The sequence below is a fragment of the Ranitomeya imitator genome, chromosome 2 (genome assembly GCF_032444005.1).
Source record: "Ranitomeya imitator isolate aRanImi1 chromosome 2, aRanImi1.pri, whole genome shotgun sequence".
NCBI lineage: Eukaryota > Metazoa > Chordata > Amphibia > Anura > Dendrobatidae > Ranitomeya > Ranitomeya imitator.
In genome coordinates, this window is record NC_091283.1 from 68,234,246 (window position 1) to 68,256,120 (window position 21,875).

At 43.3% G+C, this 21,875-nt stretch overlaps 2 protein-coding genes across 3 annotated transcripts in view; one reads left to right on the forward strand and one right to left on the reverse strand.

Annotated features, from left to right (window-relative positions):
* LOC138661924 (sodium- and chloride-dependent neutral and basic amino acid transporter B(0+)-like) overlaps positions 1 to 3,144 on the reverse strand; it is a 59,352-nt gene extending 56,208 nt beyond the window's left edge. The window contains exons 1-2 of one of the 2 annotated variants that reach the window (XM_069746918.1): positions 3,014 to 3,144; positions 342 to 622 (exon numbers count right to left, since the gene is read on the reverse strand). In XM_069746918.1, coding sequence (XP_069603019.1) covers positions 342 to 398 — 57 coding nt within the window. In that variant the 5' untranslated portion in view covers positions 399 to 622; positions 3,014 to 3,144. Of the gene's footprint in view, positions 1 to 341; positions 623 to 849; positions 1,037 to 3,013 lie in introns of those variants that run through there. The other variant, XM_069746919.1, reaches the window with a different exon arrangement.
* The window catches only part of LOC138661925 (uncharacterized), a 76,738-nt gene continuing 56,065 nt past the window's right edge, over positions 1,203 to 21,875 (forward strand). The window contains exon 1 of the mRNA XM_069746920.1: positions 1,203 to 1,713. Within this exon, the coding sequence (XP_069603021.1) occupies positions 1,663 to 1,713 (51 nt within the window). The 5' untranslated portion in view covers positions 1,203 to 1,662. The remainder of the gene's footprint in view (positions 1,714 to 21,875) is intronic.

The following is a 21,875-nucleotide window of genomic DNA, read 5'->3' on the forward strand; positions in this document are numbered from 1 at the left end:
CTACTTCTAAAACTATATTTGAGTGCAAGAACCAATTTGATAATTTAATGTGTAATATGTATTGTAAAAAGTAAGAATGTGTTCTTACGGAGATAAACTTTTTAAAGATATTGAATATTTTTAAAAAAGACTTTCTCTATGATTAACAATCCAAAAAGGCAAATCTCACAACCTCAGCCATAAATTGTAAATGCAATTTAATCCTAATAACGACATTATATAGGCGGTAGATGTTTCCATTATTTACCCAGTGTAGACTTCCCCATCGTGAGTTATTCATTTACCGATTTCATCCAATTTGCAAACACTTTAGGAACTTAAGTAGTTTTGTGAGCACTCACCTCATTTTCACTGCAGCATTTTGCTTTCACTTGTTTTAGAACTTTTTTCATACCCATGATGATCCGAATTCAAGGCTTCCTTGTCTGGCACCGAGGAGTCGTGGTGAGGACACCTGTGGAAGTTTGGGATGCTTCTTTTGTTTCCTCTGCTGTACCTGTGCAAAGTGTAGCTATGCGAAGCTTTCACGTCTTAAATAGCCGCCAGTGTTTTTTTTTTTCTTCTCTAAGGTGTGTAACTGGTAACCGGCACCTCCCCTGGTTATCACTTATTACAGCAAGTGCTAAACGGATGCAAGAAGGTAAAAACCGAGAATGAATCCATAGATAAAACAAAAGAGATACAATATCTTTCACTTGTTTATAAAGAAGACTTTGCACAATCTCGAACGATAAAACTTACCCATTGATAGGGTAACAAAGAGTAAAGAGTCTGAGCTTTTTTTTCATTATTTCTATTCATTTAGTTATCTATATATTTTAAAGAACAGATGTGAGTTTAAATACCGACCTCCCAAAACAACACACCACGTTCTATCCACTTAGATAATTGATGTTGTTGATCGTTTATTTCTTTTTTCAGGAGAACCCAACGATGACCGTATGTATAATGTAGGTGGGGGTGAGACTTTTTTAAACTTCTACTTTTAAGTGAAAATTAGGTTTTTGTTGTACTTGTACACGGGCGCCTCATTGATGCTTTGGACAATTTCTGAAGAAGATAATGAGAACAAAAACTTTTTGAGATTGGAATGAATGGTAATGTGAAATATTAAGGACCTGCAATTCGCATACATCAATTTCTGAAAAACAAAAACAAAAAAACAACTACGAACGTATCCAATATGACCAGTTTAACGGGGAATTTGATGTGGTTTTGCAATTCTTACTGACTTTAAAGCCACGTTCACACTTTTAGTATTTGGTCAGTATTTTCCATTAGTATTTGTAAGCCAAAATCAGGAGTGGGTGAAAAATTCGGAAGTGATTTTTTTTTATACTTTTCCTCTGATTGTTCCACTCCTGGTTTTGGCTTATAAATACTGATGGAAAATACTGACCAAATACTGACCGAGTGAATGTGACTTAATGGAACGGAATTGCAGTACCTGTCAGTACCGTGAACAGGTATAACACTGGAAGATCGCAGTCATGCTTTCATTGGGAGAAGGAAAGCAAAGTCGTTAGGACCTGTCGAATTTAGTAGGACGGTCTGACTTATGTGTGTGATCTGCCCTAAGGGGCAGTACTGGAAAGATACAAATTTCCAAGAAAAGATTTTTACAGAGAGAAGGAACTGTGTGGTGCTCAAGGAGAACACAACATGAAAGTGTGTCAGAGGACGCCAATGAGACGGAGAAAGAGCAGAAAAGCGGTAAGAGGCAGTAATGGCGTCGAGGCTGAGTATTGGTTATTGATCCTCTATGGCGTCGAGGCTGAGTATTGGTTATTGATCCTCTATGGCGTCGAGGCTGAGTATTGGTTATTGATCCTCTAAATAGGGCAATTCCAGATTGGTGGTCTTAGGACCTGTGCAAATGTGTCACGTTTTTGTCGCAGTTTTTTCCGCACAGATTTGCAACAAAATCTGAAGGGTTTCTTGATGCCAGCAAAGTGCATGATATTCCTCAAGTCTCGTGCACACGTTGCTTATTTTTGACTTACAGATTTGGTGCAGATATAAATCTGCAGTATGTTAATGTATTCAGTATTTTTGCTGCAGATATCACTAATGCTAATGAGTGGGGAAAAATCCGCCCCAAAAACGCATGTAAAAAAAACACACAAAAAAATGCGCCTATTTCAGGCTATGTGCACACGTCAGGATTTTATGCAGAAATTTCCTGAATAAAACCGGAGGAACAGGAAATCTGCATGCGTTTTTCTCGCGGTTTTTGGGTGTTTTTGTGCCGATTTTTTGCGTTTTTTTTCCCAGAGCTTCAAAATGCAATAAATAGCGAGAAATCCGCAAAATTAATGAACTTGCTGCGTATTTTTCCGCGATGCGTTTTTATCGCGGAAAAAAGCGCAACATGTGCAGAAAAATTGCGGAATGCATTAAAAATAATGGGATGCTTAATGTATGCATTTACGCTCAAAAAAGCACGAAAAACTCGGAACGTGTTCACATAGCCTAATAACACTGTGTTTTTCTAGCCAAGAGATGCAGAAATTTCTGCACCAAATACCAAACCTCAAAAATGTGTGCACAGACCCAGAGCTGGAAAATGTGGAGTAAAGAGAGGGTGAGCTTTTTTTTGATTATTTTTATTTATTTATTTATTTTAATTAAGACCCTGAAATGCCCCATAATGTTTTATCCATTTACAGACTGCTGCAGCTTTTAGCCACTAAAAATTGCATTATATCTCATGTACTCGACACACAAGACAGCTTATCAGAAAAGTTACCTGAAAGTGCAGATGTATTCCAAATGGAAAGAGGAGAACATTCGATCAGCAGTCTCTACATTTGGTGGTCATCTCCCAATACACATGTGTATGGGGGTCTCCGGACGTGACCAATCCTTTGCTCTCACATGAAATAAGCTTCCCCCAGAGGTGTCTGGCAGCGGTTTACTCCCCTCTCCCCATTGAGAACACGTATGTGTGCAGAGGTTGAGTCACAGCTGAGTGTTCATTCAACCAACAGGTGTGTGGCACATTAAAGATTACCTGGTCAAAAGGGTCCACTTTTTCCTCTTTTCTTATTCTAGCTGCTCCACTGAATATTCTGTTTTTTTAAATCCACCGTAGGGTTCCAGAAATATGAGTCTTTTTATTTAGTGCTATTTATTATGGTCCTTATGAAAGGGGCATGTCTCATGGGATGATAATGCAGAGCAGCCTAAAGACCCGCCCCAGAGAATCCTGTAAGCCACGCCCTTTTGGTAAAGACCATAAAAATAACCACTAAATAAAAAGGTTCATATCTCTGGAACCGTGTAGTGGATATAAAAGAAATAAAATGGGAGCAGTAGCAATACAATGAAAAAAGAATTGCTATTTTGACCTGGCATTAGGTCCTGGTCTGAGTAGATAAACATCTCCTTATCTGAGCTATTGAACTACACTTAGGTACATAAAAGGAGAATAATTTATGGAATTAATGCTGTCCTATTTGTTTCAGTTAGCCCATTGTTTATGCCATATTTCTATTTGGTGGGTAACTTTAAGAGACTGAATTAAAGAGGTTTTATAGAAAGGTTCTAAATAAAAATATAGCTAACGTGATGTCAGTTTCGGGGTCAGGGCGGGTCTCTGCTTCTCCTGCTTCCTGGATTACAGCCTTACAATCCACATGACAGTGCGCTCACTTCACAGTTCATCGCTGCTCAATGAGAGCTGGCAAGGGAGCGCACTGTCACTGTGCATTAAAAAGAATACCGCACAGTGACAAGACCCTATTGAGCAAATGTCGGAATTGACAACTAATGCATGCTTAGTACAGCAGCGACCAGCTCAGCCCATTCTGACGCTTAATTTCTACTGACGCTTTGCTTCAGGGTGTGGACAAAAGCTGCGACCACAGTGATCGCAGCTCCTGGCCCCCTGATGATTTTATTTTTAAATAAAGCACTTAGATAGAATAGTGAGTGAACTGTAGGGGATTTTTAATTAAGGTACATTACTAGAAAAGCAATTGGATTATTACTTTAAATAGAAAGACATTTAGTGTTAGTTTTGGCCCACCCCTTTAAGCTTAGTTTTTGAAATAGTCAATCAGCAAGCTCCCTTCACTGACTGACAGTCATGTGTCGAACCAGGATGATAGAAAATACTTTTAATTAAAGATAAAATACTTCGCCTACTATATGTATAAAGGTTGGAGGATGACACTCTATGGTTTTCGAGTGCGAAAAAATGGGTATTCCTACTGATTTTACAGGCAATGTTCCCTTCACTGTGAAGGAAACTACAACCAACACAACCCCATTTATTTGAATATAACATGTCATTTTTAGGTAGAAACTCCCCTTTAAGATAAAAATAATATTCCCATAAAACATAAAAAATCCGCATCATTTACTTGACTATCTGATGCAATCTGACCCACGCTCATTTTTGTGCCTCGTTTTCTACATGGCAACTTGCAGATATCAAGAGAGACAAATAATGATATTTGTGGATGTAAAAATAAAAATATAAAATGCCAAAGGTGATTCCCAGTCTGGCTCTGTATTAACTAATCATGTAAACTCGGCGAGAAAATATTGACAAATGTTGCTACAAAACAATTAGAAAATTATTATTATTATTATTATTATTATTATTATTATTATGCTTATATAGTACCATCATATTAAGTGTATATAAAAAATTGTGGAATCTGGAACTGTTTCATCTATACCAATGTGTTGTATAATCATCCTTTTTTTTTAAATAATAAATTAACTTTTATTGGCAATAAAAATACTGGACTGATAGCCAAGAATATGACATGAGAAATGATGTAGTTTAATAAATTACCTAACAATTTCTTATCTCTGTTGTATATTGTCTCTTAAAAAAAACCCCGAAGAAATAAGTTTTCCATAACTTTACCGGGTCTAAGTCAAAAGGCACAAGATAAAGAAATACTCGGGAAACATATGGGGAGACAGAGGAGGCGATTATAGATAAGCATTTTTGCATACATTATTTTATAAACTTGGAGCACAGATAAGTAAGTCATAAAACACGAGTGGGAAGATAAAGTTGTCTTAGCCTTCTTTATGTCTTACCCTTCTCATGGAGTTCAGTTCTGCTGACCACTGAGCTCTAAATGGGAAAGTTCCAATTTATATGCTCTGGAAAAAATTATTAGGGTGGCAAAAAGGAAATAACGTAAAAATTGAATGTTTCGCCACTTGCAAGGGGTTAGGTATGATTGATAGTAAGGGCAGTAAAGACTTTACAACATTTTACCAAAGGGTTTTGATCATAAACGCCATTGGATCATTGACCTTCCAACATCAATTTGCCCGGTTTGGGAAATAAGAATGCAACCAAACTGGGGTCTTGTGTCATCTGGTGAGAATTTGAAAGATTTTTGACGGTATTGTAGTTTTGGCGTTAGTTAAAAGACCTTCCCCAGTCTGTGGTCTGGTATCACCTCTCTGGTTCTCATTGTCATGCAGATGTATAAGAAGGTAGAGAGCTTATCTGGCCAAAGATTACGAAGACAGAATGGCTGGAGAAACACTCTGAGAATTTTTTTTTTTAACCAAAAAACTTTAGTAAATTTTGAATTCTCGTTAGCCTTTGAAGACATCCTAGAATTCGTAGCTGTATTTCCTTGCAGCGCTTCAGAGAATTCTGCTCAGGATTGAGCAAAACAACCTCCTAGGTATGCGACTTTTTATGAAAACACAACTGTCTTGAACAGAAGGTCTTGGTTAACCTTTGTCCCCTATATTATATAGTTCTTGCAAACTGATATAGTGATAGGTCACTTGCATGTGCCGAATGTATTAAAGATGCATGCTCCTGTCTCTGAGATGCTGACTGCAGTGAATAAATGGTTAAACAGAGGGAGAGAGCTCCCTCTGTCACCACATCAGTGTGAAAAGTTTTCTAGGTGCCATTGAGTGTTCTTGGCATCCAGGACCTTAATAAAGGCAGAGGCAGACATCCCATTGGTTCAACCTGGCTCAGTGATTAGCACTACAGCCTTGCAGCACTGGGGTCCTGGGTAGAGATGAGCGAATTTGATTGGGTCAGGGCTTATTTGGCGAGCGCTACAGCTGCAGAGGGAATCCGGCTTCCTGGATGCTCCGGCTGATTAGCGGCGCAGCTGCATGTGTCGCGGCTGTATTACAGTCACGACACTTGCATGGAGACCTCAACACACAGGCTGTCCATGCATGTGTCATGCCTGTCACCCAGTGATGACACATGCAGCTGCAGAGCCGAACAGCTAATTATCGGGAGCATTCCAGGAAGCCGGGTTTCCGCTGAAGTTTTTTTGGTAAGCGCTATAGCTTGCTGAATAAGCCCTGACCGGATCAAATTCACTCAACTCTAGTCCTGGGTTCAAATCCCACCAAGGACAACATCTAATGAACTGTAAGGGGCCCATATACTTTTCTTGCTCAGGTGCCCTTTTTAGTCTTTGTCCTCCTCTGAAAATAGGTATTGCTGCAATTAGGATATTACAGTATAGTTAAGTGCCAGGTTGTGTCATTGTGGGTTAGAAGTGGTTCTCCATTTTTAGTAACAAATATCAAGTGTTTTCTTTTTATGAAGCAGCATTACTATTCTGTATAGTCCGTGTATGGTATTGTAAACAGATCAGAAAATCTTTTAAAAATTAAAGTTTATCCAAAATGTTCGATCTCCAGCAAATCGCAGTTTCTCCCAATGCTGTGAAAGACGTGTGGAATACCCTACTGTATCCAACCCCTTTCAAGCTCTTTAATGCTAACACAGCTTTTGTAATCTCAAGGTGACCTCAACATGTTTGACTATGAACAGACGGAATGTTTTTTTACTGCTGTGATGTCACACACACGGTCTGAAGAATTTGTTCATGTATTTCTCCCTATCTCTGTGGCTAAGTTGTGGACTTTGATGTCCTCTGCGCTATACATTAGCCTTTCTGAAAAGGGCTGCTTCAGTCCCTGCTTCTGCTTTTCTTTAGGCTATGATAGTCCTTCCCGATTGGCTGTGCTATATCATGTGATGTAATAGCTGCAGGGCCCATCCTGGTATTCCCAAGGCCATATAAGCCTTTTTTCTGGCTGATTCAATGACTTGTAAAGTGTCAAATGGCTGTGGCCATATTTGCAGATTTGTGCAAAGCAAAGTGCAAATTGTTCAAATTCCCACAGACGCCTGAATGTACCCAGCTGACTCTATTTCCTTTGCAACTACCCTAGGGAGGTCTTCCATTTTGTTGAACGCCAGTCCTAAAAAATGCCCTCATAAAGGTTCATTGAAGTAATGCTACATTCTAAACATTCTTTACCCCTTTAATGACTCAGAAACTTTTCACATTTGTTCCAAGAGACATTTTTTTTTAATTTTCCCATCAACATAGCCATAGGAGAGCTTGCTTTTTGGGGGAAGGAAATTGTAGTCTTGAATAACATTATTCATTTTACCATATATTGTACTAAAAATGTTGACAAAAATCCAAGTGCAGCAAAACTGTAAAAAAACCCTCAAGTCTGACATAGTTTTTTGGGTTTTGTCATTACGGCATTATTGATGGGCGAGCGCCGAGCACTAAAATGCTTGGGTACTCGTTGCTCGAGTCGAGCAGATTGGAATACTTGGGTACTCGATCCGAGCAACGAGTCCAATGTAAGTCTATGGGAGACCCGAGTATTTTTACCGCGATCCCCCCCGAAGGTCCTTTTAAGGTCTAAAAACATGTGAAAATGATGGAAACACTGCTCAAATGACACAGGGACATCATGGGGATCGCCCCTGGAAGCATTCCTGACTCCTACGTTACAGCTGTAAGCAATGTTGTCAGAGTTTCACGCCAGTTTTATAGGTGCACCAAAAAACATACAAAAACTAAACCAAAATGGATTTTGCTGGGAAACAAGTTAAGGTACATCCTTTCCAGGGTAGTGACTTATATATAAGGCAAAATAATTAACCCCAGACCAAAATGTTCCTCCACCACTTGGGCTATATTCACACGCAGCGTTTTTGATGCGTTTCTCAACTTTAACATTGCTTTCAACCAATACAAATGCATTTACTGGTAAATGTCATTGTAACATTTAACAAAACAAGCTGGCCATGTGGTGTGTGACACATAAGGAGACACATCTTGTTTCATTCATGAAAGAGGGACTCTTAAAGTCACAAATCCTATTTTTTAGAGAGGCATCAGGCAGCATTAATATTCTTAAAGGGCCATTATTAAACAGTGGGTCTCCTATGCTGTTATTGCCTATGCAGTGAGTGGCTGGGCTGCCAAGAATTATGACTCACCCCAATACACCTTTCACGAGAGGTACAGGAGGGCTTCCTTAAAAAAATGTTTCATTGAATGCAAGGCCTGCCCTGCTACCAAGTCATATGTACTCCAATAGGCTTTTGAACCCAGGTACTGGATGGCCACAGGAAAACCCACTTCACATTCTTCAGTTGGTCCAGCCATACTGTTTCCTTATGCATTGAATGCAAGGGCCACCTTGACCCAAATTTGCACGTAACACAATCCCCCTTGGAAGAAACATGGAGGAGGGCCTCATAAAAAAAACTGTCCCATTACAAAGGAGCGGGTGTCCTAGACTCGTAATGCCCATACACTAAGTGTTTGGGCTGACAAACATTTCCCCCTGGGGGAGTAAACATTTTTTTGGTTTAAAATTATTAACAGGCATCCTAAAAATATCCATGCACAAAAAATGAGTGACTTTTGCATCACAGAATACGTTCCCCCTGGTGTTTTAGTGGTTGTGGATGATAATAATAATAATAATAATTTTTATTTATATAGCGCCAACATATTCCGCAGCGCTTTACAAATTATAGAGGGGACTTGTACAGACAATAGACATTACAGCATAACAGAAATACAGTTCAAAACAGATATCAGGAGGAGTGAGGGCCCTGCTCGCAAGCTTACAAACTATGGGGAAAAGGGGAGACACGAGAGGTGGATGGTAACAATTGCTTTAGTTGGATGATGAGGATGATGAGGATAAGGAGGAGGATATCACCAAACAGACCAAATCAGGAAGCATATACCCATGTGTGGTTGTGAAGAGGTGCATGAGAATACACCTCCACAAAAAAAGACAATGTATTTGAGGTTATGTTTCGCTGTTTTCTTTCAGTGGTGTACAGAAGTCTTGTCCAATCCAGCCCTTGTTCATTTTTAAAAGAGTCAGCCTGTCAGCATTTTCAGTTAACAGGCGGATGCGCTTATCTGTTATAATTCCACCAGCGGCACTAAAAACCCGCTCTGACAGAACGCTAGCAGCAGGGCAGGCCAGGACCTCCAAGGCATAGAGCCAGTTCATGCCATGTGTCCAGGTTGAATACCCAATAATTAAAAGGCACAGAGGAATCACGGAGGACATTGGTACAATCTGCAAGGTACTCCCTCAGCATCTTCCCAAACATTGCACTTCTTGTGACAGCACCCCTTGCCTCTGTGGCGGCACAGAAAACTGTCCCAGAACTTTGCTATTGTTCCCCTGCCTGAGCTGAATTGTACTTCTATCTCTCTCGCTTGGACTCCTTGGTTGTCAGCAAACTCTGACGTCTGCTGCCAGCATTCTCAGATGGGAATTTTTTTTAGTAATTCCGCTACAAGGGCCCTCTGGTACTGCAACACTTTAGTACACCCCTTGTAGCGTGGGTCTAGAAGTGTCACCAACCAGTATTGTCACCAAAATTTTTTATAATGCGAGGGTCACGTGAAACGCAGGTCAACATAAAGTCAGCCATGCGTGCCAGATTGCTAGCAGGCAAGACTTCAGTGTCCTCAACAACAGGACTACTGACCATGCTATCCTCCTCCTCCTCATCCTCCTCCTGTCCTCAGGCCATCCACTCTGAACAGACGGTATGACAGCTGTACTTGTAGTACCATCTATAGTACATGAAAGTAGCTCCTGTTCTTCCTCCTTCTCCTCTTCCTCATTGTCTACCATTCCATGTTTGGATGACATGAGGCTGGGCTGAGTGTAATCACACTGTATGATTCCTTGCTCCATGTCCTCGTGCTCCGCCTGCAATGCATCCTCTTTAATTGTGAGCAGAGAGGTTTTGAGAATGCAGTGAGGCGGGATGGTGACACTAATTATGGCGTCATCACTACTCACCATCTTGGTGCAGTCCTCAAAGTTTTGGAGGATGTTACATATGTCTGACATCCATGTCCACTCCTGAAGTCTTACGTGTTCAGTCTGAACTGAATAACGACGGCCTTGTTGATGCTGGTAGTCAACAACTGCCCTCTTCTGCTCAGAAATCCTTTCCAACATATGCAGTGTAGAGTTACAACACGTGGGGACATCACACACCAGTCAGTGAGCCAAAAGCTGCAAATGCTGCTGAAGCACGGCAAGGGACGCTGAAGCTGTAGCTGATTTTCTAAAATGGGCAGACAGGTGGCGTACTTTCACTAGCAGATCCGGCAGCTCTGGGTAGCTTTTGAGAAAACGTTGAACCATGAGGTTAAGCACATGGGCCAAGCAAGGTACGTGTGTAAGCTCACCTTGCCTCAGAGTCACCACTAGGTTCCGGCCATTGTCACACATGACCATGCCTGGCTGTAGGTTCAGCAGTGTCATCCAAATATCTGACTACTCTTTCAGTGCTGTCTACAACTCTTCAGCATTGTGCAGTTTGTCACCTAAGCAGATTAGCTTCAGCACAGCCTGTTGCCGCTTGGCTGAGGCAGTGCTGCAGTGCTACCAGCTTCTGACTGATGTGCTCATTTCAGAGATGGAGGCTGAAGAGGAGGAGGAGGTGCAGAATATGTAGACTGTGGGGGCAACCCTGATTGACGTAGGGCCCGCAATCCTCGGTGTGGGGAGGATGTGTTCCATCCCAACAACTGACTGGGTCCCGGCTTCCACTATGTTAACCCAGTGTGCCGTCAGTGAGATGTACCATCCCTGCCCACAAGCAATTGTCCATGTGTCCATGGTTAGGTGGACATTCCCAGTAACAACATTGTTGAGTGCACGGGTAATGTTGTGGGACACGTGCTGGTTTAATGCCGTTATGGCACACCGGGAGAAATAGTGTTGAATGGTGACCCTTGGGACGGCCGCCGCCATCAGGTTGCGGAAAGCTTCCATCTTAACGAGCCTAAAAGGCAACATTTTGAGCGAAAGCAGATGAGAAATGTTAGAATTTAGTACTGTGGCCTGTGGGGCATTGGCTGGGTATTTCCGCTTGTGTTCCAATGACTGGGGCATAGACAACTGAAGGATGCGCTGCGCTGTGGACAGGCTTGATGATGGTGCTGGTTGACTGTGAGCAACAACAGGTGCAGGGCAAGAGGCATCTTCACATGCCCCGTGGACTGGGGATTGGCTTCTATGCAAAGCAGTGGAAGAAGCAGTTAAGTGAGCTGCAGACAGTGTTCCTGGAGCCTGGGGTTCAGCCCACAAAGTTTCGTGCTTTGCTGCCATGTGCCTGATCATGCTAGTGGTGGTCAGGCTGGTAGTTTTGCTACCCTTGCTGATGTGGGCATGGCAGGTGCTGCAAATGGCCTGTTTGAAGTTATTGTCAGAGTCCTTTAAAAATAACCAGACTCGTGAAGATCTAAGAGTTGGAATGGCACCTTCCATCATGTTGGAGTTATGAGGAACGGATGCACGCCTTCTGTATGTGACCACCACACTGCTTCTTACTGCCTGTTGGGGTGCTATGCCTCCTTCCCCATGTGTGCCGCTGTCCTTGCTCTGCATGTCCTCCTGCCAGGTTGGGTCAGTTAATATGTCATCCACCACCTCGTCTTCCACATCCACACCCTGCTCCTCCTCCTGACTTTCTGGCAATTGTGTCTCATCATCATCCACCTCTTGTGACACATTCCCACCATCGCCTTTGTGTGACCGTGGCTGTTCAAATCTTTGGGCATCACTACATGTGATCTCATCTGGCTGAACTTCAAGTTGACCGGCCAAGAGTCCAGAATCTTTAAAGGGAAAACTGAACAGCTCTTCGGAGTGTCCAGGTGTGGGATCAGTTGTCTCAGGGCCCTCGGCATGGTAGGAGGAAGGAGGATCAGGGTGAGTAATATGCGGTACAAATTTACAGCTACTCAGTCTTGACCATGTGGAAAATGTGGTGGTGGTGATGGCTAAGTGACTGGAAGCATTATCTGCTATCCAAGCAACAACCGTTTCACACTGATCTGGCTTCAATAGTGGTGTGATGCGGTCCCCTAAAAACAGGGACAGGAAGGTTGAGCAGGAAGATATGGGCCTTTGTTGTGGCACACTTTCAGCTTGGCCACGTCCTCGTCCTCTGCATGCACCATCAGCATAATGTCCACTTCCCCATCCCTTGCCCATGCCCGCACGTCAATAGTTAACAGCCGCCAGCCAATCAGAGGTTATAAACATAAGGATGAATGACCTCGGGGAGATCAAAACCAGAGATGCTGGACACAGATGGGGCAGAGATGCTGGACACACTTAGGGCAGAATGCTAGACACACTGGGGGCAGAATGCTGGATACACTAAGGGCAGAATGCTGGACACACTGGGGGCTGAATGCTTCACACACTGGGGACTGAATGCTGGACACACTGAGGGCTGAATGCTACACACTGGGGGCTGAATGCTGGACACACAGGGGGCAGAATGCTGGACACACTGGGGGCAGAATGCTAGATACACTGGGGGCCGAATGCTGAACACACTGGGGGCTGAATGCTGGACACACTGGGGACTGAATGCTGGACACACTGGGGGCTGAATGCTGAACACACTGGGGGCTGAATGCTGGAGACACTGGGGGCAGAATGCTGGACACACTGGGGGCAGAATGCTGAACACACTGTGGGCTGAATGCTGGACCAACTAGGGGCAGAAATGCTGGAGACACTGGGGGCAGAAATGCTGGAGACACTGGGGGCAGACATGCTGGAGACACTGGGGGCAGACATGCTGGAGACACTGGGGGCAGAAATGCTGGAGACACTGGGGCAGAAATGCTGGAGACATAGGGGGAAGAATGGAGATACGGGGCCGGATTGGAGACACTGGGGGCAGGATTGGAGACAGACTGTGCAGGATCATGGGGCAGGATGGATACGATGGAGACAGATGGGGCAGGATGGGGAGATCATATGGGGCAGAATGGATACTCATGAGGGCAGGATGGGAGAACATATGGCTTAAGCCAGGAATAAGACACACAGGGGCCAGGATGGGGAATATTATTACCATAGGGACTAATTTAGGGATATTATTGCTGCAGTGATGTATTTATTTTATTTTTTGAGTATACTATTTTAAATGAGGGGGCAGGCCTGTTACTGTGTAGAGTGACACTATGTCGCCACTTTTTCTTCATGTGGTGTAATGTAGAAGTTGGGAAAAATTAAGTGATATGTTCTGCAAGCGGAGCTCGAGATAACTGTGTTATTTCCTGCACAGATGAGCCCTGGCTGGAAGAAGTGATGGCGGTCTGCGCTGGATGAAAGATGAAGGACTTCACCTAGAGACGTCACTGGTGAGTCAGTGTGTTACCTATACACTGACACTATTCACTGTATACTATATACAGAGCGCCTGTGTATAATGTCACCAGTGATCACTGTATAACCTCAACACAGATACTGCATACTAAGTACAGATCTCCTGTGTATAATGGCACTTATGGTGATAGTATTGTTTTTTTTTATTACTGATTAGTATTGCAGTATTAGGTCATTATGTGGTGGTAATATGTGGTCTGGACATGGTGTTGTGGTATTTGTTCCTTGTCAGGCCGGATTTAGGGGGGGGCCCAAGGGGCCCGGGCCCTGGGCCACCCACCAAGCGGGGGCCTCCCACCAATATAGGGATAAATATTAGTGATGAGCAAATATACTCGTTAGTCGAGATTTCCCGAGCACGCTATGGGTGTCCTCCGAGTATTTTTTAGTGCTCGGAGTTTTAGTTTTTAGTGCCACAGCTGAATGATTTACATCTGTTAGCCAGCATAAGTACATGTGAGGATTCCCTAGCAACCAGGCAACCCCCACATGTACTTATGCTGGCTAACAGATGTAAATCATTCAGCTGAGGCGCTAAAAACTAAAACTTCGAGCACTAAAAAATACTCGAAGGACCCCCGAACGTGCTCGGGAAATCTCAAGTAATGAGTATATTTGCTCATCACTAATAAATATCTCAAAACATGTCAAATACACGTCTCTTTGCTGTGAACCATTTCTAATGATAAGGAACATTTAACAAAAGAGAAACTATTGAAAGTGTAGGGACCTGGCTACGGTCCTACATCTCAGTGGCTGCCGCAGAGTGGCAGAGTCATGACACCTGATCTGCTTCAGCATCCACTGACCTGGCTAGCCTAGCCAGACTTCCTTAGTACCCTCCCTGTACCTAATGCTTGACTTATGGCATGCCGCAGCCTTCTCTGATCCCAACAGAAGCTTCTAGCTGCTACCTATTCAGCTATATGATCGCTCCCTCAGATTAGATCAGATGAGAGTTTGTTCAGCTACCTTCGAGGAAGGAGGCGGAGCCACGATGTCGGAGTGAGAAGAGGATTCTCCACCGTGGAATGCGGCAGGACATCACTCTGGATCTTCAGCCACTGAAGATCCAGAGGTGAAGTGGTTCAGTCTTCACAGTGTCGCGGTGGGTGAGTATGATCTCTGTGTGTCTGTGTGTGTGTGTGTCTGTCTGTGTTGAGACTACTGAGATAGCTCTAAGTATACATCTACTGTAATTTTGATGGATTGTAACAAACTGCAGTGGTGAGTAGGGTTGAGCGAAACGGGTCGAACATTTTCAAAAGTCGCCGACTTTTGGCTAAGTCGGGGTTTCATGAAACCCGATCCGACCCCTGTGCGGGGTCGGCCATGCGGTACGCGACTTTCGCGCCAAAGTCGCGTTTCAATGACGCGAAAAGCGCCATTTCTCAGCCAATGAAGGTAAACGCAGAGTGTGGGCAGCGTGATGACATAGGTCCTGGTCCCCACCATCTTAGAGAAGGGCATTGCAGTGATTGGCTTGCTGTCTGCGACGTCACAGGGGCTATAAAGAGGCGTTCCCGCCGACCGCCATGTTACTGCTGCTGATCTGAGCTTAGGGAGAGGTTGCTGCCGCTTTGTCAGAAGCAGGGATAGCGTTAGGCAGGGTCCATTAACCACAAAACCGCTTGTGCTGCAGCGATTTGCACTGTCCAACACCACCCTCGGTGTGCAGGGACAGTGGAAGTTTTTTTTTTTTTTTTTTTCCCCTCAGCGCTGTAGCTCATTGGGCTGCCCTAGAAGGCTCCCTGATAGCTGCATTGCTGTGTGTACGCCGCTGTGCAAACCAACTGCTTTTTTCAAAGCACAAATCCTCTTGTTCCTTCCTTTCTGCACAGCTATCTTTTTTGTTTGTCCACACTTTTTATTTCATTTGTGCATCAGTCCACTCCTTATTGCTGCCTGCCATACCTGGCTGAGATTACTGCAGGCAGGGAGATAGTAGCTGCCTGCCATACCTGGCTGAGATTACTGCAGGCAGGGAGATAGTAATTGTAGGACATTCCCTGTTTTTTTTTTTTTTTGGTGGGAGATTAAGATTGGCAATTTGGCATTTCTGCTAGAGTGCCATCCCTGTGTGTGCCATCTCTCTCACATAGTGGGCCATAGAAAGCCTTTTCATTTTTCTGTATTTTTTTTTGTGGGGTGTATAAATTCTCCCTGATAAAAATACAGTGGGAGATTAATATTGGCCTTTGGGCTTGTGTGCCAGTCCTGAGTGTGCCATCTCTCTCACAAATAGTGGGCCATAGAAAGCCTATTTTATTTTTTTGGGGGTTTTATAAATTCTCCCTGAAAAAAAGGGAGATTAATATTGGCCTCTGGGCTTGTGTGCCAGTCCTGAGCGTGCCATCTGTGCCAGCCCTGAGCGTGCCATCTCTCTCACAAATAGTGGGCCATAGAAAGCCTATTTATTTTTTTTTTTGGTTTTATAAATTCTCCCTGAAAAAAAGGGAGATTAATATTGGCCTCTGGGCTTGTGTGCCAGTCCTGAGCGTGCCATCTGTGCCAGCCCTGAGCGTGCCATCTCTCTCACAAATAGTGGGCCATAGAAAGCCTATTTAATTTTTTTTTTTGTTTTATAAATTTTCCCTGAAAAAAGGGAGATTAATATTGGCCTCTGGGCTTGTGTGCCAGTTGTGAGCGTGCCATCTGTGCCAGTCCTGAGCGTGCCATCTCTCTCACAAATAGTGGGCCATAGAAAGCCTATTTAAATTTTTTTTTGGTTTTATAAATTCTCCCAGAAAAAAAGGGAGATTAATATTGGCCTCTGGGCTTCTGTGCCAGTCCTGAGCGTGCCATCTGTGCCAGTCCTGAGCGTCCCATCTCTCTCACAAATAGTGGGCCATAGAAAGCCTATTTTATTTTTTTTGGGGGTTTTATAAATTCTCCCTGAAAAAAAGGGAGATTAATATTGGCCTCTGGGCTTGTGTGCCAGTCCTGAGCGTGCCATCTGTGCCAGCCCTGAGCGTGCCATCTCTCTCACAAATAGTGGGCCATAGAAAGCCTATTTATTTTTTTTTTTTGTTTTATAAATTTTCCCTGAAAAAAGGGAGATTAATATTGGCCTCTGGGCTTGTGTGCCAGTTGTGAGCGTGCCATCTGTGCCAGTCCTGAGCGTGCCATCTCTCTCACAAATAGTGGGCCATAGAAAGCCTATTTAAATATTTTTTTGGTTTTATAAATTCTCCCAGAAAAAAAGGGAGATTAATATTGGCCTCTGGGCTTCTGTGCCAGTCCTGAGCGTGCCATCTGTGCCAGTCCTGAGCGTCCCATCTCTCTCACAAATAGTGGGCCATAGAAAGCCTATTTTATTTTTTTTTTGGGTTTTAGAAATTCTCCCTGGAAAAAAAAAGGGAGATTAATATTGCCCTTTGGGCTTGTGTGCCAGTACTAAGCGTTCCATCTCTCTCTCTCTCTCAGTCAGTGGGCCATAGAACGCCTATTTTTGGTTTTATTTGTTTTATAAATTCTCCCTGAAAAAATCATTTTATTTTATTTGGTTTCTAAATTCTTCCTGATAAAATCTTTTTTTTTTTATTATTTTTTTTTCTAAAGTCTCCCTGAAAAAAAAAAAAAAAAACAGTGGGAGATTAATATTGGCCTTTCTGCTTGTGTGCCAGTCTTGACTCCTGGGTGCGTCATCTCTCAGTCAGTGGGCCATAGAACGCCTATTTTTGGTTTTATTTGTTTTCTAAATTCTCCCTGAAAAAATCATTTTATTTTATTTGGTTTCTAAATTCTTCCTGATAAAATCACATTTTTTTTATTATTTTTTTTTCTAAAGTCTCCCTGAAAAAAAAAAAAAAAAACAGTGGGAGATTAATATTGGCCTTTCTGCTTGTGTGCCAGTCTTGACTCCTGGGTGCGTCATCTCTCAGTCAGTGGGCCATAGAACGCCTATTTTTGGTTTTATTTGTTTTCTAAATTCTCCCTGAAAAAATCATTTTATTTTATTTGGTTTCTAAATTCTTCCTGATAAAATCACATTTTTTTTATTATTTTTTTTTCTAAAGTCTCCCTGAAAAAAAAAAAAAAAAACAGTGGGAGATTAATATTGGCCTTTCTGCTTGTGTGCCAGTCTTGACTCCTGGGTGCGTCATCTCTCAGTCAGTGGGCCATAGAACGCCTATTTTTGGTTTTATTTGTTTTCTAAATTCTCCCTGAAAAAATCATTTTATTTTATTTGGTTTCTAAATTCTTCCTGATAAAATCACATTTTTTTTATTATTTTTTTTTCTAAAGTCTCCCTGAAAAAAAAAAAAAAAAACAGTGGGAGATTAATATTGGCCTTTCTGCTTGTGTGCCAGTCTTGACTCCTGGGTGCGTCATCTCTCAGTCAGTGGGCCATAGAACGCCTATTTTTGGTTTTATTTGTTTTCTAAATTCTCCCTGAAAAAATCATTTTATTTTATTTGGTTTCTAAATTCTTCCTGATAAAATCACATTTTTTTTATTATTTTTTTTTCTAAAGTCTCCCTGAAAAAAAAAAAAAAAAACAGTGGGAGATTAATATTGGCCTTTCTGCTTGTGTGCCAGTCTTGACTCCTGGGTGCGTCATCTCTCAGTCAGTGGGCCATAGAACGCCTATTTTTGGTTTTATTTGTTTTATAAATTCTCCCTGAAAAAATCATTTTATTTTATTTGGTTTCTAAATTCTTCCTGATAAAATCATATTTTTTTTATTATTTTTTTTTCTAAAGTCTCCCTGAAAAAAAAAAAAAAAAACAACCAAAAAAAACAGTGGGAGATTAATATTGGCCTTTCTGCTTGTGTGCCAGTCTTGACTCCTGGGTGTGCCATCTCTCTCTCTCTCTCTCTCTCTCTCTCTCCAATTGTGGTCCATAGAAAGCCTATATTTTTTTTCCTTGATTTGGGTTCTAAAATCTACCAGAGAAAATAACTACATCAATCATTGGTAGAAAAATATTGGCCTCTGGGTTTGTATGCCACTCCTGACTCCTGTGTGCGTCATCTCTCAGTCAGTGGGCCATAGAACGCCTATTTTTGTTTTTATTTGTTTTATAAATTCTCCCTGAAAAAATCATTTTATTTTATTTGGTTTCTAAATTCTTCCTGATAAAATCATATTTTTTTTATTATTTTTTTTTCTAAAGTCTCCCTGAAAAAAAAAAAAAAAAACAACCAAAAAAAACAGTGGGAGATTAATATTGGCCTTTCTGCTTGTGTGCCAGTCTTGACTCCTGGGTGTGCCATCTCTCTCTCTCTCTCTCTCTCTCTCTCTCCAATTGTGGTCCATAGAAAGCCTACATTTTTTTTCCTTGATTTGGGTTCCAAAATCTACCAGAGAAAATAACTCCATCAATCATTGGTAGAAAAATATTGGCCTCTGGGCTTGTGTGCCACTCCTGATTCCTGTGTGCGTCATCTCTCACTCAGTGGCCCATAGAAAGCATATAGTTTGTTACATTTGTTTTCTAAATTCTCCCTGCAAAAATCTTTTTTTTTTTTTTTGGGGGGTTTCTAAAGTGTTCCTGAAAAAAATAAAAATAAAAAAAAAAATAATAGTGTGACATTAATATTAACATTTGTGCTTCAGTGACAGTCCTGCGTGTGGGGCATCTCTCTAATTTGCAGCCACCAAAAAAAGAGTGTGTAACATTGGGCCTGATTTTCGCTGTGGTCTCACCAACCTGTAAAGGGGTAGCTAAATCATACTGAAGTTATAGCTCACCGTGTAAGTTGTGTGACTGCAACAAATAACGTTAGTTTGGTTACGTTTTTAAAACAATGAGGAAGTCTAGTGGAAGAGGTCGTGGCCGGGGGCGTTCATTGTCAGCTGGTAATGAGGGTAGTGGTAGTGGTGGAGCATCAGGTGGTCGTGGGGGAAAAAATATTGCACCTAAGTCTGGAGCTGTGGAGCCAGGTTCGTCGTCTGGCTACACAAGGCCTCGAACGCTCCCTTTTCTGGGATTAGGAAAACCGCTTTTAAAGCCGGAGCAGCAAGAGCAAGTTTTGGCTTATCTTGCTGACTCAGCCTCTAGCTCTTTTGCCTCATCTCGTGAAACTGGTAAAAGTAAAAGCAGCGCGTCGTTAGTGGATGTTCACGGTCAGGGACAAGTCACTTCCTTGTCCTCTTCAGCAAAAACAACAACAGAGAAGAATGCAGCAGGCGACACAACGGGTTACTCCATGGAGCTCTTTACACATACCGTCCCTGGCTTAGAAAGTGAAGCAGTTAACAGTCCATGCCCATTACAAATTGAATCTGACATGGAGTGCACTGACGCACAGCCACAGCCAGACTACTATGCTGGTCCTTTGACTCAGACCACAACATTGCCCTCGCAGGGTGCTGATCAAGAATCAGACCCTGATGAGACTATGTTGCCCCATCACGAACGCTATACCACCGAACGACACGGTGACACAGACGAAGTTGCGCAGGAGGTACAAGAAGAGTTATTAGATGACCCAGTTCTTGACCCCGATTGGCAGCCATTGGGGGAACAGGGTGCAGGCGGCAGCAGTTCTGAAGCAGAGGAGGAGGAGGGGCCGCAGCAGGCATCAACATCGCCACAGGTTCCATCTGCCGGGCCCGTATCTTGCCCAAAACGCGTGGCAAAGCCAAAACCTGGTGGAGGACAGCGTGGCCATCCGGTTAAAGCTCAGTCTGCAATGCCTGAAAAGGTATCCGATGCTAGAAAGAGTGCAGTCTGGCATTTTTTTAAACAACATCCAATTGATCAGCGCAAAGTCATCTGTCAAAAATGTTCTACTTCCTTAAGCAGAGGTCAGAATCTGAAAAGTCTCAATACTAGTTGCATGCATAGACATTTAACCACCATGCATTTGAAAGCTTGGACTAACTACCAAACGTCCCTTAAGGTTGTTGCACCCTCGGCCAATGAAGCTAGTCATCAACGCAACATCCCTTCCGGCAGTGTAGGACCACCATTTAGCGCACCACCTGCTGTATCTGTGCAGGTATCTTTGCCAGGCCAAAGCAGTCAGGGTCAGGGAATCACCAGTTTCGTAGTAGGAAACACTGCATCTAGGGCACCGGCGGCAACAATACCATCTCCCACCGTCTCTCAGTCTGCCATGTCCACCGGCACCCCCGCTAGTTCCACGATCTCCAGCTCTCCAGTCCAGCTCACCCTACATGAGACTATGGTTAGAAAAAGGAAATACTTAGCCTCGCATCCGCGTACACAGGGTTTGAACGCCCACATAGCTAGACTAATCTCGTTAGAGATGATGCCCTACCGGTTAGTTGAAAGCGAAGCTTTCAAAGACCTGATGGACTACGCTGTACCACGCTACGAGCTACCCAGTCGACACTTTTTTTCCAGAAAAGCCATCCCAGCCCTCCACCAGCATGTTAAAGAGCGCATCGTCCATGCACTCAGGCAATCTGTGAGCACAAAGGTGCACCTGACAACAGATGCATGGACCAGTAGGCATGGCCAGGGACGTTACGTGTCCATCACGGCACACTGGGTAAATGTGGTGGATTCAGGGTCCACAGGGGACAGCAAGTTTGGGACAGTTCTGCCTAGCCCACGGTCTAGTAAACAGTTGTCTGTAGCCGTTCGCACCCCCTCCTCCTCCTCCTCCTCCTCCTCGTCCTCCTGCAGAAGCAAGAGCTCGTCCACAGACCGCAGTCGCACAAACACTCCATCCGCACCTGCCACTGTTGCACACCAGGTCTCCCATTATGGGGCAGCTACTGGCATACGTCAGCAGGCTGTATTGGCTATGAAGTGTTTGGGCGACAATAGACACACCGCGGAAGTTCTGTCCGAGTTCTTGCAGCAAGAAACGCAGTCGTGGCTGGGCACTGTAGATCTTGAGGCAGGCAAGGTAGTGAGTGATAACGGAAGGAATTTCATGGCTGCCATCTCCCTTTCCCAACTGAAACACATTCCTTGCCTGGCTCACACCTTAAACCTGGTGGTGCAGTGCTTCCTGAAAAGTTATCCGGGGTTATCCGACCTGCTCCTCAAAGTGCGTGGACTTTGCGCACATATCCGCCGTTCGCCTGTACACTCCAGCCGTATGCAGACCTATCAGCGTTCTTTGAACCTTCCCCAGCATCGCCTAATCATAGACGTTGCAACAAGGTGGAACTCAACACTGCACATGCTTCAGAGACTGTGTGAACAGAGGCGGGCTGTTATGTTTTTGTGGGAGGATACACATACACGGGCAGGCAGTAGGATGGCAGACATGGAGTTGTCAGGTGTGCAGTGGTCGAAGATTCAAGACATGTGTCAAGTCCTTCAGTGTTTTGAGGAATGCACACGGCTGGTTAGTGCAGACAACGCCATAATAAGCATGAGCATCCCCCTAATGCGTCTGCTGATGCAAAGTTTGACGCACATAAAGGATCAGGC